The 16,712-nt window shown below is 43.2% G+C and overlaps 1 protein-coding gene across 2 annotated transcripts in view; it reads left to right on the top strand.

Moving 5' to 3' along the window:
- The window catches only part of PLS3 (plastin 3), a 263,150-nt gene that overhangs the window by 60,009 nt on the left and 186,429 nt on the right, over positions 1-16,712 (top strand). Inside the window, exon 2 of one of the 2 annotated variants that reach the window (XM_030208871.1) lies at positions 7,859-7,866. The exons of the other annotated variant lie outside the window; for it this stretch is intronic. Within the exon in view, the coding sequence (XP_030064731.1) occupies positions 7,859-7,866 (8 nt within the window). The remainder of the gene's footprint in view (positions 1-7,858; positions 7,867-16,712) is intronic. 2 annotated transcript variants of the gene reach the window in all.

Raw genomic sequence — 16,712 nt, 5'->3', positions numbered from 1 at the left:
AGGAATTTGGTCCACTCCTCTTTGCAGATCATCTCTAAATCATTAAGAGTTCTGGGCTGTCGCTTGGCAACTCGCAGCTTCAGCTCCTCCATAAGTTTTCAATGGGATTAAGGTCTGGTGACTGGCTAGGCCACTCCATGACCCTAATGTGCTTCTTCCTGAGCCACTCCTTTGTTGCCTTGGCTGTATGTTTTGGGTCATTGTCGTGCTGGAAGACCCAGCCACGACCCATTTTTAAGGCCCTGGCGGAGGGAAGGAGGTTGTCACTCAGAATTGTACGGTACATGGCCCCATCCATTCTCCCATTGATGCGGTGAAGTAGTCCTGTGCCCTTAGCAGAGAAACACCCCCAAAACATAACATTTCCACCTCCATGCTTGACAGTGGGGACGGTGTTCTTTGGGTCATAGGCAGCATTTCTCTTCCTCCAAACACGGCGAGTTGAGTTCATGCCAAAGAGCTCAATTTTGTCTCATCTGACCACAGCACCTTCTCCCAATCACTCTCGGCATCATCCAGGTGTTCACTGGCAAACTTCAGACGGGCCGTCACATGTGCCTTCCGGAGCAGGGGGACCTTGCGGGGCACTGCAGGATTGCAATCCGTTATGTCGTAATGTGTTACCAATGGTTTTCGTGGTGACAGTGGTCCCAGCTGCCTTGAGATCATTGACAAGTTCCCCCCTTGTAGTTGTAGGCTGATTTCTAACCTTCCTCATGATCAAGGATACCCCACGAGGTGAGATTTTGCGTGGAGCCCCAGATCTTTGTCGATTGACAGTCATTTTGTACTTCTTCCATTTTCTTACTATGGCACCAACAGTTGTCTCCTTCTCACCCAGCGTCTTACTGATGGTTTTGTAGCCCATTCCAGCCTTGTGCAGGTGTATGATCTTGTCCCTGACATCCTTAGACAGCTCCTTGCTCTTGGCCATTTTGTAGAGGTTAGAGTCTGACTGATTCACTGAGTCTGTGGACAGGTGTCTTTCATACAGGTGACCATTGCCGACAGCTGTCTGTCATGCAGGTAACGATTGATTTGGAGCATCTACCTGGTCTGTAGGGGCCAGATCTCTTACTGGTTGGTGGGGGATCAAATACTTATTTCCCTCTGCAGAATGCAAATAAATTCATATACTTTCCACAATGTGATTTTCCGGATTTAATTTGTGATGTGTTATCTCTCACTGTTACCAATAACCTACCCTTCAATTATGGGCTGCTCATGTCTTTGTCAGTGGGCAAACTTACAAAATCAGCAAGGGATCAAATACTTATTTCCACCACTGTATAACTATTCAGTTTCATTTCTAGCGCTCATTTTGTATTTAGTTTGTGTTTTAACCATGTCATTGCATATATTTGTGATGTATGTGTTTTATATGCTTTGGATTTTTTAGACTCCTGATGCAGGCCACATAGGCTGAAACACAATTCGTGTCAGGTCTTGTATGTGCTTTAATAAACATTTGATTCTTCAGAGCATTGTCTAGTGTCCATTTTCTTCGTCACCTTCGCTGTGTGTGTGGAGTATAAAAAAAAAAAAAAAATCCCCAGAGCCATTTTTCTAATAGTTGCTCACTGGATCAAGGTCATTTTTCTTTCTTTAAAAAAAACGTGTATGCATGAAATATAATGCAGCTTAGCATCTTCTATCTCCCCCCCCCCCCACCAGCCTTTCCCTTCTGTAGGGTAGAATTCACCATGCCTTCAGGTACATTGGAATCACCACTATAATGCTTTGAAGCCTGGTTGAAAAGCACTTAAAAGTGGGGAAAAAAAGAGAGGACCAGGTGGTTAAGCCATGAAAAAGTGGCCACGGATGGATGACACAGCATGGGTGCTCTTATGCACCCCATCCCAATAAAAATAAATGTGCAAAGTAGAGCAGTTTGTAGATCAGATTAGAGCACATGTTCCCAACCCAGTCCTTGGGATGTACCTAGCCGTTCAGGTTTCAGTTAGGGCGAGCAGTTGAAGGGAACGAGAGATGAAGAGATCGGGGGTGAAGGGCAGTTTGTTGCAGACCGAGTGGGCATTCCCCGGCTGGAATGCCCACTGTGCCTCAGTCGCGGCCCTTTGCCATGGAGGTTATCTCTTCTCCCACGCTCCCCGCCCAGTTGGCCGCGGTGGAGGCATCGGGCTACTACTCTCGCCCTCCTGTAGTTTCCAACCCCTCCTCCTACCGCAGTCTCACTGCTTCTCATCCTTTGAAGCACACTCCATCCGGCTATTCTACCCATTGCCACTCAGAGTGGCAGTCATTTACCGGGCCCCTAATAAATCCCTCTCTTCCTTCCTCACCGACTTCGATGCCTGGCTTTCCATTTTTCTTGAACCCTCATCTCCGTCCCTCATTCTCGGAGACTTTAACATACACGTTGATGACCAATCCGACCCTCACGCTTCTCAGTTCCTCACTCTAACATCCTCCTTCAACCTCCAGCTATGCTCCACCTCCCCTACTCACCGAGACGGCCACTGTCTCGACCTCGTCCTGTCCTCCTCCGGCTCTACCTCTAATTTCCATGCTTCAGCTCTTCCTATCTCCGATCATCACCTAATCACCTTCACACTTCTTCACCCCCCCCCCTCAGAGCCCCGTCCAACTTTAACCACTACCTCCAGGAATCTCCAGGCTATTGACCCTCCCACCTTATCCTCTTGTATCTCTAATCTCCTCCCCTCCATCTTGTCCTCCGAGTCTGTCGACAAGACTGTCTCCACATACAATTCCACTCTCTCCTCTGCTCTGGACACCCTCGCTCCATCCACCTCCCGTCCCACAAAGCGTACTAATCCCCAGCCTTGGCTGACCCCTTGCATCCGCTACCTTTGTTCCTGCGCCCGATCTGCCGAACGCCTCTGAGGAAATCTCGCACCCATTCAGATTTCCTTCACTACAAATTCATGCTATCCTCCTTCCACTCCTCCCTATTCCTTGCCAAACAGGACTATTACACCTAATTGACCAATTCTCTCAGCTCCAACCCCGTCGTCTCTTCGCCACCCTTAACTCCCTCCTCAAAGTGCCCCCCGCTCCTACCCCCCCCCCCCCGCTCTCTCCTCAATCACTGGCCGATTACTTCCGCGACAAGGTGCAAAAGATCAACCTTGAGTTCACTACCAAACCATCTCCTCCTCTTCACCCTTCAACCCTGTCCTCGACCAACCCTCTCCCTCGACCAACCAACCCAGGCCTCTTTCTCCTCCTTTCCTGACATCACCGAGGAGGAAACCGCTCGCCTTCTTCCTCCTCGAAAAGTACCACCTGTTCCTCTGATCCCATCCCCACCAACTTACTTAACACCATCTCTCATACTGTCACCCCCTCCATCTGTGCTATCCTCAACCTCTCTCTCTCCACTGCAACTGTCCCTGACACCTTCAAGCACGCCGTAGTCACACCTCTCCTCAAAAAACCATCACTTGACCCTACCTGTCCCTCCAACTACCGCCCCATCTCCCTCCTACCCTTCCTCTCCAAAATACTTGAGCGTGGGTTCCAAGATGGCGCTTTGACCGGACGCACCTGAGTTTGCTGCTGAGGTAACTCCGTTGTTTAGCAACTTCGCTACCTCTGTAGCCTCGTCCTCTACGATGGGGAAACGGAGGGGGAAAGTCAAGGAGCATTCCTCGGTTCCTGAAGCACCTTTGGCGTGGCGGCAGACGACCCTGCAGTTCCCGAGGCAACAACCGGGACCTCGGGGAACTTCGACCCCTTCTGCAGCTCTCGACGCGTCGGCGTCGATCGAGAGCGCTAACGGGGCTTCTCTGAGCCCTGTGGAGCGCATTGCTCCGCCTCAGCCCGGAAGGGAGTTGCTGACAGCCCAAGCAGAGACGGAGACCGAAGGGGTTCAACCTATTCTGCTCGAGGGAAGGTCTGCAGCGACAGAGAATGAACTCCAACCAAGAGAAACACTAATTCAATCTGCACTACAGGTATTTCCTCAGGACATCGTTACTAAATTGTCTCAAGTTGGGGCTCAAACTCAATCCCCGTCTGGAGCTAGTGGCGTGGTCAGACCAACAATTGTGACACTAGAGTCACTATGGGACATGGTCTACAACATTCAAACCTCTATGCAAACTACTTTAAAAGAAAATACTGACAATATAAAAACTCTTTCTGAAGCTGCGCTACTCCAAGCACAGGTGTCTGCACAGCAGTCCTCGAAATTGGAAATACGAACACTAAATTGCAAGAAATGGGAACTTTAGAGACTGCATTGGTTAAGGATAACAATTTTTTGCATAACGAATGGAGTATTTGGAGAATCAGGCTAGGAGACTTAACCTTAGTTTCTTAATTTCCCTAAATCCCCTTAATTCCACCTGTTGAAATGGTCAAAAAATATATGGTGGACATTCTTGGAATGGATAAGGATTAGTTACCCCCCATAACACGGGCCTATTACATCTGGAACCCAAAGGGGGGCGATGGAAACCCCCCAGTGGAGAGGGATGGAATGAATCTGACTTCATTCCTCGAGAGTTCACTGGAAATTATTACTCAGAGATCTACTATGCTGGTCACTTTGTTCTGGAGCCTGATCGCAATGCTATATTAAGACTTCCTTAAGACATTTAGAAAATCTGTTTATGGGATCAAAGATCCGTATTTTTCCAGATCTCTCAAAGCCTACACAAACTAGACGCAGGGCCTTTTTGGAACAGCGTCCTAGAGCGTTGGCATTGGGAATAAATTTTGTATTACGATTTCCTTGTACATGTAATTTACTGCTTGAGGGTAAACAGTTTCAATTTGTGGACCCTAAACAGTTAAAAGAATTTCTTGATGCTAGAGTAGACATGAATGTTGTATGCCCTCCATAAATAGCAGGCTAGGGTCGTTAACCCGAGGTAGCAATTGGTAGATTATTTTTCTTAAATACCTTATGTTACTTATATTTCTGGACTCTTGGAACCAAATTTTTCTAATTTGTGGACGATAGGCCTTAAGATTTACCTTTATATTGGACTTCCTGATGTAATGCCGATTGCATATTACAATTTGTAGTGAAATAATGAATATACTAATAAATAAATAAAATAAAAAAACAAAATACTTGAGCGTGCCGTTCACAGCCGCTGCCTTGATTTTCTCTCCTCTCATGCCATCCTCGATCCACTTCAATCCAGTTTTCGCCCTCTACACTCGACAAACAGCACTCTCTAAAATCTGTAATGACCTGTTCCTTGCCAAATCCAGAGGCCACTACTCCATCCTCATCTCCTCGTTCGCTATCCGCCCGCTTTTGATCTGGTCAATCATGATTTACTCCTTGCCACCTGTCCTCATTCGGTTCCAGGGCTCTGTCCTCTCCTGGTTCTCCTCCTATCTCTCCCACCGCACCTTCAGAGTTCACTCTCATGGATCTTCCTCCACCCCCATCCCGCTATCTGGTGTTCCCCAGGGATCTGTCCTTGGACCCCTTCTCTTCTCAATCTCACACCTCTTCCCTGGGCTCCCTCATCTCATCTCATGGCTTCCAGTATCATGTCTATGCGGACGACACCCAGCTGTATCTCTCCACACCAGACATCACCCGCGGAGACCCAGGCAAGGTATTGGCCTGCTTACACCGACATTGCTACATGGAGGTCCAACCGCCACCTGAAACTGGACATGTCCAGACTGAGCTCATCGTCTTTCACCAAACACCCACTTCTCCTCTTCCTCCACTTTCTATCTCAGTTGATAACACCCTCATCACCTCCGTCTCATCGCCTGCAACCTCGGAGTCATCTTTGACTCCTCCTTCTCGGCACACACCCAGCAGATAGCCAAGACCTGTCGCTTCTTCCTCTTCAACATCAGCAAAATTCGCCCTTTCCTCTCTGAACACGCCACCTGAACTCTTGTCCACACTCTCATTACCTCTCGCCTTGACTACTGCAAGTTACTCCTCACCGGACTCCCACTTAGCCATCTACCCCCTTCAATCTGTTCAGAACTCTGCTGCACGTCTTATATTCCGCCAGAACCGATATACTCATATCACCCCTCTTATCAGGTCACTTCACTGGCTTCCAATCCGATACCACATTCAGTTCAAGCTTCTCCTTCTTACCTACAAATGTACTCAGTCTGCTGCCCTCACTACCTCTCTACCCTCATCTCCCCTTATGTTCCCACCCGAAACCTCCGTTCACAGGACAAATCCCTCCTCTCAGTACCCTTCTCCACCACTGCCAGTTTCAGACTCCGCCCATTCTGCCCACCTCACCCTATGCCTGGAACAACCTTCCTGAGCTATTACGTCAAGCCCCCTCCCTGCCCATCGTCAAGTCTTGGCTTAAAGCCCACCTCTTCAATGCTGCCTTCGGCACCTAACTCTTACCTTCTGGATATCCAGACTGCCCCAATTTGACTGCCCCTATCGAACTGACTATTCACTTGTCCTTTAGATTGTAAGCTTTTGAGCAGGGCCCGTCCTTTTATGAAATTGTACAGCGCTGCGTAACCCTAGTAGCGCTTTAGAAATGTTTAGTAGTAGGGTGCATGTGGAACATGGCTGCATAACTTCTTGCTGCTGTATGGTGTTGCCTTATGTGGGCACAGGTATGTGTGTTGCCTTTATTTGTATTTGTGTCTGTAACGTGGAGGAAAGAGCAGTGGTAACCAAAGATTCTTTTGGTTTGGAAAGAATATCAAAATTAAATCAAATGTGATATGTTACCCTTAGATGTCATTGTGAACAGAGGTCAAAGTATGGATTGTAGAATTTAACCACAGGGAGTTTCTGCCCTTAGGTGGCAAATATTATGCTTCACTACTAGGAGGTTGTACACGTTACAGCTAGAAATTAACTACAGGGTTCAATCACTAGGTATCGCTGTATAGCAAACGTTAAAGTTATACAGTGAAATTTCTTCCAACAAAGAAAATGCCTGAATCACTAAGAACTAGCCCAGTAATAAGAGTCTGGTGGGGGGGGGGGGGGGTACATGATGGTGAAAGCTTGCAAAGCATTCCTTATGGAATAATTTCAACCCTTCTGCATGTCTGTATGTGCCTGATATAAAAGGTGCAGTTCCCTAAGAACTATTTAATGAATCAGTATCTTTATGCTGCAGCTGCTGAAACTGTTTTTCCTGTAGAAATGTATTGTACCAATTATTTTTGAGAGTTTAAGTGCACTCTACAATCTCGATGAGGCTCACTTCCAAACTGTATTTTCAGTAACATTTTTTGACCCCCTTATGTATAATTTCTCTCCAATATTATGTTGGAAAGATTGGAAGAATAAAGTTGCAGTGCCAGGGGTACATAATGTACAGGTTTCCAAATAACCTCTCAAGGGAGGATTTTTTTTTTTTTTTAAATCTCAATCTCTTATTTAATATTGTGCCAGAGTTTTTTCTTCTGGAATTCATAGGGGGATATATATATATTTAAAACAGGCATCCTACCAAAGTGAGTTTGGAAATGTCTAAATCAGACTAGCGGCATCCAAAATGAGTAGGACTTTCTGCCACATCTTAGTCTCTAGTTATATCCTGCCACTTAGTGATCATCAGTTTTTGTGGTCTTTCTGTTGTATCACAGATACCAGTAACCTGGTTTAGCTATTGTTAGCAGCAGGATACTGGCTTAGATGGACCTTTGGATCATACGCAGGTAATTATGCCTTACCACTACTTAGTATTACATTCATCGGTTTGTAGGAATGTCCCGGGGACCAGAGCTGTCGGGGGCTCCTGATCTTATTTTGTCCCTGGTACAATGACATTAAATTCAGTTTCTGGTGGACAAATTGTGCTATAAGTTGTCTGTGTACCGGCACAATGCACTCATTTCCAGTTCTGTGCTACATTTGCCTTTCTGGACTTTTTTTTTTTGCTTGTTTTAATAGAGTGCGGGGAATAGTTTCTTTCCCTGTTTTTTTTTTTTTTTTTTTTCTTCAGGTTTCCTCCATACCGTTGTTTTGAGTAGTTGTTGCTTTAAAAGGTTAAGGCAGCAGCGTCTACTGGACACCTTTTTAGTAGAACAGGAAGAGGGGAGGGTGGTGTCATGAGCTTTCTTTCCCATATTCAGAGATGTTTTGCCACTGTATGGCTCATTCGTTGTGTTTGGCACAAGCTCCAGTACAGCATTAGTCAAGCACTAGAGGAGTGGCTTCCTGATGCTGTCCAGAGCCTCACCAGCACAATTATTTCCACTAAAATTTCAGTGGCTAGACACTGGTTAAAAATGACTTCTTATCTAAAGATAGCTTTAAAGCTTAGGTGCATGGACCTATTTTATACTTTAGTTTGCTCTCTAGGCATGATGAGTAAAATTAATAGTATAATAGTCGCATACAGTCGGCTCACATTATCCGCCTTGAATACTTTTAGCAATACATTGGTAAGAAGAAGCAAAACTTTGCAAATCTGGGTTGATGGAAAAGCTCTTTTATCATGCTTCTTAAATCGGATGACTGATTCTCATTATTTGGTATTAGCAGACACCTTCAAAACACTTGCTATAGCCTCTGGGACGCTGCACACTTTTTTTTTTGTTACATTTGTACCCCGCTCTTTCCCACTCATGGGGGGGGCTCAATGCGGCTTACATGGGGCAATGCTTTCTTCCTCAGCTCCTATGGTACTACTGATGTTCTATTCCACTTAGGTTCTTCAGGGCACCACAGCTGTTTGGCTCCTGTAGCCTGTATAGTATGCCTGCTTCAGCGACTCTGCTCTTTGGCTACCACTCACTACATCCTGCATCCCCCCTCCCCCAGTGTCTGGTCTCATATCTCCTGAAAATGTATACACAAATTCAGTGTTTCTCAAGCTGGTCCTGGGTTATCTCTAGCCTTGGCTTTGTTAGGTTTAGTCCTCAATGGCTGCAGACAGATTTTCAGGATATGATGAATATGCATGAGGGAGATTTGTATGCCTATTATCTCCATTATAAACATACCTGCCTCGTGTATTCATTAAGGGTATCCTGAAAAGCTGGCCCATTTGTATCCCCCAAGGACTGAACTTAGATAAGCCTACCTAGCCAGTCTTTATTCCACCTTCATTAATTCACGTATATTCATTTAAATATGTAGAAATAAGGCTCAGCAGACAAATTGTAGATCAGCGATGCAGGGGCTTCAAGTGCTGCAATCAGGTCAGGTTTTCAGGATATCCCTAATGAATATGATTGAGAGATCTGCATGGATACTACCTCCACTGTATGCTCTTGAGGCCTGAGTTGCATCCTGTTAAGGTAAAAAATCTTTTTGTTTGACTGAATACACCTTTGATGGACTTCAACAGGTAAGTGAGGAAAAGCACAGTTAGTGGGTTGTGTGTGTAGGGTGGTGGTTCTCTGCTGCGGGCCTGGAGTCTTTGCATAGAGGTCACTTTTCATCTAGTTTATCAGACGTGTGTTAACTGTCAGGCCTGTTGAAGCTATAACTTCTATCTCCATGTCCATGTTTGCTTAACCGATTTATTACCCATTTTTATGAACAATTATCGCCCAAGGCAGTGTGCAGCAGACTGTAATAAAATGGTAAGCAATCAGCCAGGTGAGTTGATTCTATATTCCAGGAAGTTGCAGACCTGTTACAAATACAACTGAGTAAAAGGATGGGGGGAGGGAAGCAGAGTGTCTAACTACATTTTAAAGAACCCTACTGAGATAATGGTGAATGCCAGAATTACACCATATATGCAAAAAAAAAAAAAAATTGAAATAAGATATCATTTGAAGCAATAGAAAAGGACAATGAAGACTTGAATTTCCTCACCATTAATCAGACAAGACTATTTGGAACTGTGAATATACTGTCTGTTGTATCTGCAGGCCTGCCCAGTTTTGACCATTTCATCCTTTTTACTGAGCTGGGTTTGAATATGTTAACATATTCATACCCAGAGTAACTGTGCTTTCTTCAAACATGAATGGAGCATAGCACTTGAATGCTAGTGACAAGATGTGTAGAGTGAGTTGGATAAAAAGGAGTTGCCTACAAGATTGCTATTAATTATAAACAGAAGCAGAAGTTGGTAATTTCTAAACTGTTTTGTGTCAAGTGCCTCCTGTTCAGACAAGATCCTAATGGCTTTACAGTTTTAAATAGTTCAATATAACATAGGCAGCTAATAGTGCAAATCCTGATGCTTTAACTTTTAAGGAATAAATGGAAAGGGGGTGAAGGATGGAGAACCTCGGCAACCTAATTGCCTTTTACACTTTGGTAAACTGATGATATGGTGAAATCAGACTTATTTGATGAAAATGTTTTTCTGTATTGCTTTACTGAATACAGTCCAGTGTGGTGTACAACCTACAGAAAACATAAAAACGTGTGTCAGGGTATCTAGAAAGGGGATGTTGAACTCGCATACCTTCTTAGTTTTCTGCTGTAAACTATATCATAATTCCTTCCTAGTAATAACTGAATCCTAGAATTCAAAATACAATGGTAGTGATGGGATTCAGTTATATGCTTGATATATTATATATCTCCTTAACTGGTCTGAAATATCAGCAAAGGTAATCCAGTATATAATAGATGATCAACCCAGCTGTTATCACTCTAAGTTCAAAGTCCATTTCAATTGCACTCCATTCAGTATGTAAAGACACTTTAAAATCCTTCAATTTCCATTTGCAATTTGTTCAAATCATTTTTATCACCAATTTGCAGTGCACAGACGCCTCCACCTACATGCAGAATGTTTCACAAGTTGGTGCTCAGGATGTGGTCCGTTCAACTGGAAATTGAAACAGAAGGATAACATCTTTAGTAATATAAAATATACAATGTGAATTATATACCTTAAATACCAAAAGGCACACACTGCATTGGTGCCTGCCATATTGATTCCTACCGCACCTAAAACTCTCATATTTAAAGTAAATCACATGCCTCTGAACACCAATTACTTTCACCCAATGATGTCATTCAACAGTCAGATGGCCGCAGACCAATCGTTTCTAGATTCAGACCTCCTGGGAAAACTGTTCCCAATGTGAATATCCACCACTGCTCTTTGTAATTAAGTAGGCTGTCTATATCCCACACTATCTAAAATTCTTGGCAATTCACACTAAAATCAACATGAATTAAAACAAACATAAATCTCTTAAAGCTCTCTGGCCACAAATAATTATAAGTGTACATGTGTCAAAACATTCTAGAAAAACTATCATTCCTGATATAATCAAACAAAAAGCTTTGTGAAAAATAAACAAAAAAGTCTTTCGCAGTGTAGGAAACATTTAAAGGCCTTATGTTACACAGCGCTATAGTCCATAACACTGGTTCAGCAATAAAAAAAACAGAAGCTCAATATCCCTCCAACGTAATATTAGGAAATGATGGTACATTCCAAAGAGGTTTCTTTGCAGATTCCAGCGAGGAGGATAAGTGCATAATGAGGTGGTAATTGATGATGGAGCATGATTACCTAGGACTTTGTGAATAAGACTTAGAATTTTAAACTGGATGCGCCATTTGACAGATAATCAGTAGAGGCTGTTGAGCACTGGAGAAATGTGCTCAAATTTAGACAGACCCTTCAATATCCTTGCTGCCACGGTTTGAGGTACCTGCAGCACTCTATGCCGAATCTGACACTCTCGGAAGCAGAATGTTGCAGTAATCAAAATGTGGCATTACTAGTGCTTGGTCTACAGTCTGAAAATTATCTAATATTAACAGTTCCTGGAATCTTCTAATAACTTTTAGAATCTAAAAGATTTTCTGATGTTTTGCAACGTTCCTGAAGACAGGAATCTCAAAACCATCTCTAGGTAGCAAGCCTCATTAACAGACCTTCTATAACGTACTTGGAGGGAAAATTAGAATTACATCCTGAGAGAAACAATATTTGTGTTTTGTCCATATTCCAATTTAAATTTATGTTCTGTCAACCAAGCTTGAATCTTATGCAAACAAACTACCAGGAAATTTATACCTCTGCTGGCGTTCACTCAGCAGGGAAAAAGATAGGCAAATCATCTGCATACAAACTACTGAACCTTAAACAGGAAAGAAGTCTGCAGATGGATGTCATGTAGATATTAGATAATACAAGAGCAAGGAACGATCCTTGGAACTCCCAATGTAAGTTCCTTTTAATCAACGCAATTCTCTCCTTGTATTCAGTTCTCTTAAGACTTGAAAACTAGCAAAATCTTAATATCCTGAAGCATAAACCTTGGCACACAGCACACCCTGAAGCCTCTTTCTTTTTCTGATATTTTCTTTATTGCATAAACACATCAATGTATTCAGTCAGAAGGGGTGCTTCATAGCACAGACTTCGTTTTTGGGCTTGAACAATGCTTGGAGGTAGAAGTCTGAGGAAAACATTCTATTGCTGAGGTGGAAAACAGATGAACAGGCAGAGACACTCAGAAATGGATGCCTGGAACATGCTATATCTTATTGACAAGATATATTTTACAAGGTGAAAAAACAAGCTCTCTTCAGGGAGTTTATCAGGCCAAGTACTGACAGAAAACAAGATGGAGAAAGTTTCAAAGCTAGAACAAAGGGAAAAGCAGGGGGGCTCCCAAGCCCAAAGAACAAGAGCATAAAGACCAATGAGACAGAGCCATCAGGTAGCAAGGCAGTCAAGCTAGGCTGAGAAGAAGAGGTTCAGGCAACATTACATCAATACGTTTCTGCACTTGCTGTGAACTATATTACACATTGCTCCTCTAACTTAGATAGATCTGCAGTAACGCATTAAACTCATTTCAGGAATACTGTTGGGATAATACACTGAGTAAAACACGAGTTATAAATATTGGAGTTTCATATAAAAGTTCATTGTTAATAGTTATGCAACTGCACAGTAATTATACATGTACACATTATAAATATAGCTACAATACTATCCTGGGTAAAATATCTTAATTATCGGTCAAATTAAGCTAATATCCTATTTGTTAATGACCTAATCTTCTATCAAAATTAACAAGAAAAAGATTTTTTATTTAATTAAATACAATATTTTATTAAATTTCACACACACCTAAACATACTTATAATCTATATTACCGCCTATGATACTCTGTATGCTATTTCTCACAAACATAAAGCATCATTAAAGTCACATGACTTATCTGTCTTCATCGCTAACGACGAAATGTTCTATATAGTTCATGGAAGAGTATCCTTAATTAGTTCGTTGGTACACAAAATCCAAGGCGAAGTGAAGTATATAGTATAGTCCACAGAGTTGGTCAATAATCTCAACAAATGAGTGACTCCACTCTAACCGAATTGTTCTATCGGATTTTCTTCACGATGATGTTCAAATTTAAACAAATACATCCACAGATCTCTATACAGGCCGTGTTTCATTCAAACTTCATCAGAGATCCAGCGACATTTAGAACACTGAGTTCAAAACAGGAAATCCCTTCTGAGAATTTACGTCATCATGAATCACGTGAAGAAAATCCGATAGAACAATTCGGTTAGAGTGGAGTCACTCATTTGTTGAGATTATTGACCAACTCTGGGACTATATACTATATCACTTCGCCTTGGATTTTGTGTACCAACGAACTAATTAAGGATACTCTTCATGAACTATATAGAACATTTCGTCGTTAGCGATGAAGACAGATAAGTCATGTGACTTTAATGATGCTTATGTTTGTGAGAAATAGCATACAGAGTATCATAGGCGGATATAGATTATAAGTATGTTTAGGTGTGTGGAAATTTAATAAAATATTGTATTTAATTAAATAAAAAATCTTTTTCTTGTTAATTTTGATAGAAGATTAGGTCATTAACAAATAGGACATTATAAATATAGGAGAAGACAAGAAGGAAGGGATAGGGGAGAAAAGTTTGGAAAACATTGATGGACGTTTCAGGTTTAGTAATGTGTACTAGACTTCGCTGTTATACGATTTATATTGACTGAGATGGAATTGTATACCATGTGACCTCATCAATAAAAAACTGTTGAAACAAAACGCATTTCAGGAACCTACTATAACTGAGACAAGGCTGTCAAAGGACAGAACACCTTGCTGCAACCTAAAGAATTCTTCTGATGAGAAAAGAGAACCAATTCAGAATCTTTCCAGCAATACCTACAGATTTAATTGATCCCACAGTACTCCATGATGTACTGTATCAGAAGCTGCTGTAATATTTAAAACTACCACATTCAAAGCCTGAAATTAAATTCAGTTGAAAATTTAAAATCTAAAGCCAATTTGGAAATCATCCAAGATATGTTCCTAGAGAGAATCAGTTTCTAAAAAAAAAAAAAAAAAAGAGTAATTTTGTTTGCAGGTTGTCTCTTAACTGTTGCTTTTTGATCTCTCTGGTATTAGCACATAATTTTAAGCCAAACTGGCACCCCTCATAGACAAATGTCAGTTTTTTGCTAAATGATCTGCTTTTGCTTAGTAGAATAGACGTACACACTGGATATTTGACATTTTTCTCTTCACTGAGCTTGCCTTATAAATGGGTTGTACTACTATTAATTTCTTTTGTGCTATACATAGGCAGTGTACACATTATCTTTTCTGCTGAGCCTACTCAGTTCTCATGCCCAGTGGTCCTCCAAAAATAGTACAAAAACAATCAGACTGAATGTGGAATGTAAATACCTTAAGTTTGTATGACTTTCCAAGGTGGCTAATTCAAGCCTAATTTAGCTTCCCAATGCAGTAACCAGAATGTGCATACATTTCTGCCAGGCTTATTTACATAGCAACAGGGCAGAGTACACCAGAAGCATGCTCGCAAGGGTCTGTGCTGTTTATCCAAAAACCTCCTGTTGACCTCTAATTGACACTAGCGCAGGCCCAACTTCAGTCTCCCTCCACTAAATCCTCCCAACCTCAGAAACCTCTTGGGGTCTTTGACCTGCGTGTCCCCCCCCCCACCACCACCACCAAAGAAAGTTTCTGTGACAAGTGGGACCATCCTCAGCCCCACCAAAATTACCCTGGTTGCCCAAAGTGGACCATCAAATCCCCACAGTGAGACTTTAAAGTTGTGAAGCAAGATTGAGGTACCTGCTCCGCCTGTGCACAGATGTTTAGAATATGATAACACCTGGCCCCAAGATGGCAGTGCAGATTTTTTGGATGAGTGACTATTGCTGCTTCTTTCCAACTTTAGAATTGTACTGTTGGAGTTCAAGGAAGAGGGTATTGGGGGTTCACATATACCCTGGGGTATTTCTGGTGGTTTTGGATGGGAGGAGCCCATGGGTAACCGAGGAAGTTATTGGGACAAGAAGCCTTGGGAGTATGGATTAGAGGGAAGTCTTCTTTCTGCACCACTTCCTGTTCCTGTGTAGGCGGGACGATGCAGAAGGAAGACTTCTGAGGCCAGCAGTCGTGAGACTGCCTTGACCTGCAATGCTGCTGGAAAATCAGAAGACTGTCCTGCCGAAAGGCATGAAGAGAAGGGCAAGACACCAGACCATGGATGAGGGAAGGGAGACAGATGGCTGGGGGGAGGGGGAGGGGGAGGATGTTGAGGGGGAAGGGAGAAAGAGATGGATATAGCGGGGGGGGGGAAGTCCAAGGGGGGAGAAATGCACTTCACTTGCAAAGGGGGGGGGGTCTGGGGGGGGGGGAGAGAAATAGAGGATGCACCCATTGGGGGAGGTCCAATGAGGGGTGAGAGAAAGAGATAGATATGCACCCATGGCAGAGTGGGGGCTTGAGAGAACAAAAAAAGCCATATTGTGGGGCGTGGGAGTGAGAAAAGAGAGCTTGAATGAAAGGGTAGGGAAAATGCTGAACCCATAGAGGGAAAGAGATGCTGGGATGAGAGGTGGGATAGTGACAGAGAGAACAGAAGAAAAGAGTAAGAGATGGATGTGGGAGGGGGGAGATGCTGTTCCAGGGGAGAGATGCTGGCCCTGGATGTGAGATGGAGAAGCTGTACACAGGGAGGGACATGGACAGGAGACCCTGGAAAGGGCAGAAGATGGTGTGACTTGGGGGTAGAGAAGGGGAACAGAGCAAAAAAAAAAAGGATGGGGAGGGGAAGAAGGGGAACAGAGTAAAAGATGGATGGGACTTGGTAGGAGGAAGAAGGGGAACAGTAGAAGGCAGATGACACTAGGAGGTGAAGGGGGGAGGGAAACTGAGTAGAAGATGGAATTCACTAGGGGTAGGGGTAGGGGAGACAAGGGGAACATAGCTTGCTACAGCCCTGATGGAGGATGCTGGACATGGGTGAGTAGGAAGAGTTGCTGCACTTGTGGGGGGAGTAATAAAACAATGGGGGGTGCTGAATATTGGATGAGGACTGAGAAGGGGGTATGTGCTGGATATGGGAAGTACAGAGATAAAGATGAGATGCTGACATGGGAGGGAGGACACAGAGGAATGCTGGATATGAGGGTAAGTAGGGTTATGGCGAAATCCTGGATGGAGGTGAGGGAAAGAGGATATGGATGGAGAGAATATGGATGAAGGGGAAAGAAGATACTGGTCAGAGGAGTGAAAATAGAGGGTGCTGTACAGAAAGGAGAAAAGAGAAGGTGCTGGAAGGGAGGGGAGAGTTAGAAAAAAAAAAAAAAAAAAAAAAAAAAAGAATAGGATGAAGAATGGGATGGCTAGGGTGAGGAAGATGAAAAGTATAGGTAGGTATGGCAAAAAAAAAAAAGGAAGATTGAAGACTGAATAGTAAGAATGAATGAGCAGATAGAGAAAAGATCAAAGGCAAAGATGGATATAGGAGAGGAAGTGAAGAAGGCAGGCAGGGAGAGGGAGAG

Source organism: Microcaecilia unicolor, chromosome 7, assembly GCF_901765095.1.
Source record: "Microcaecilia unicolor chromosome 7, aMicUni1.1, whole genome shotgun sequence".
Classification (NCBI taxonomy): Eukaryota; Metazoa; Chordata; class Amphibia; order Gymnophiona; family Siphonopidae; genus Microcaecilia; species Microcaecilia unicolor.
Note: the sequence above shows the minus strand (reverse complement) of the source record. Positions and strands in the feature narration are given on the sequence as shown.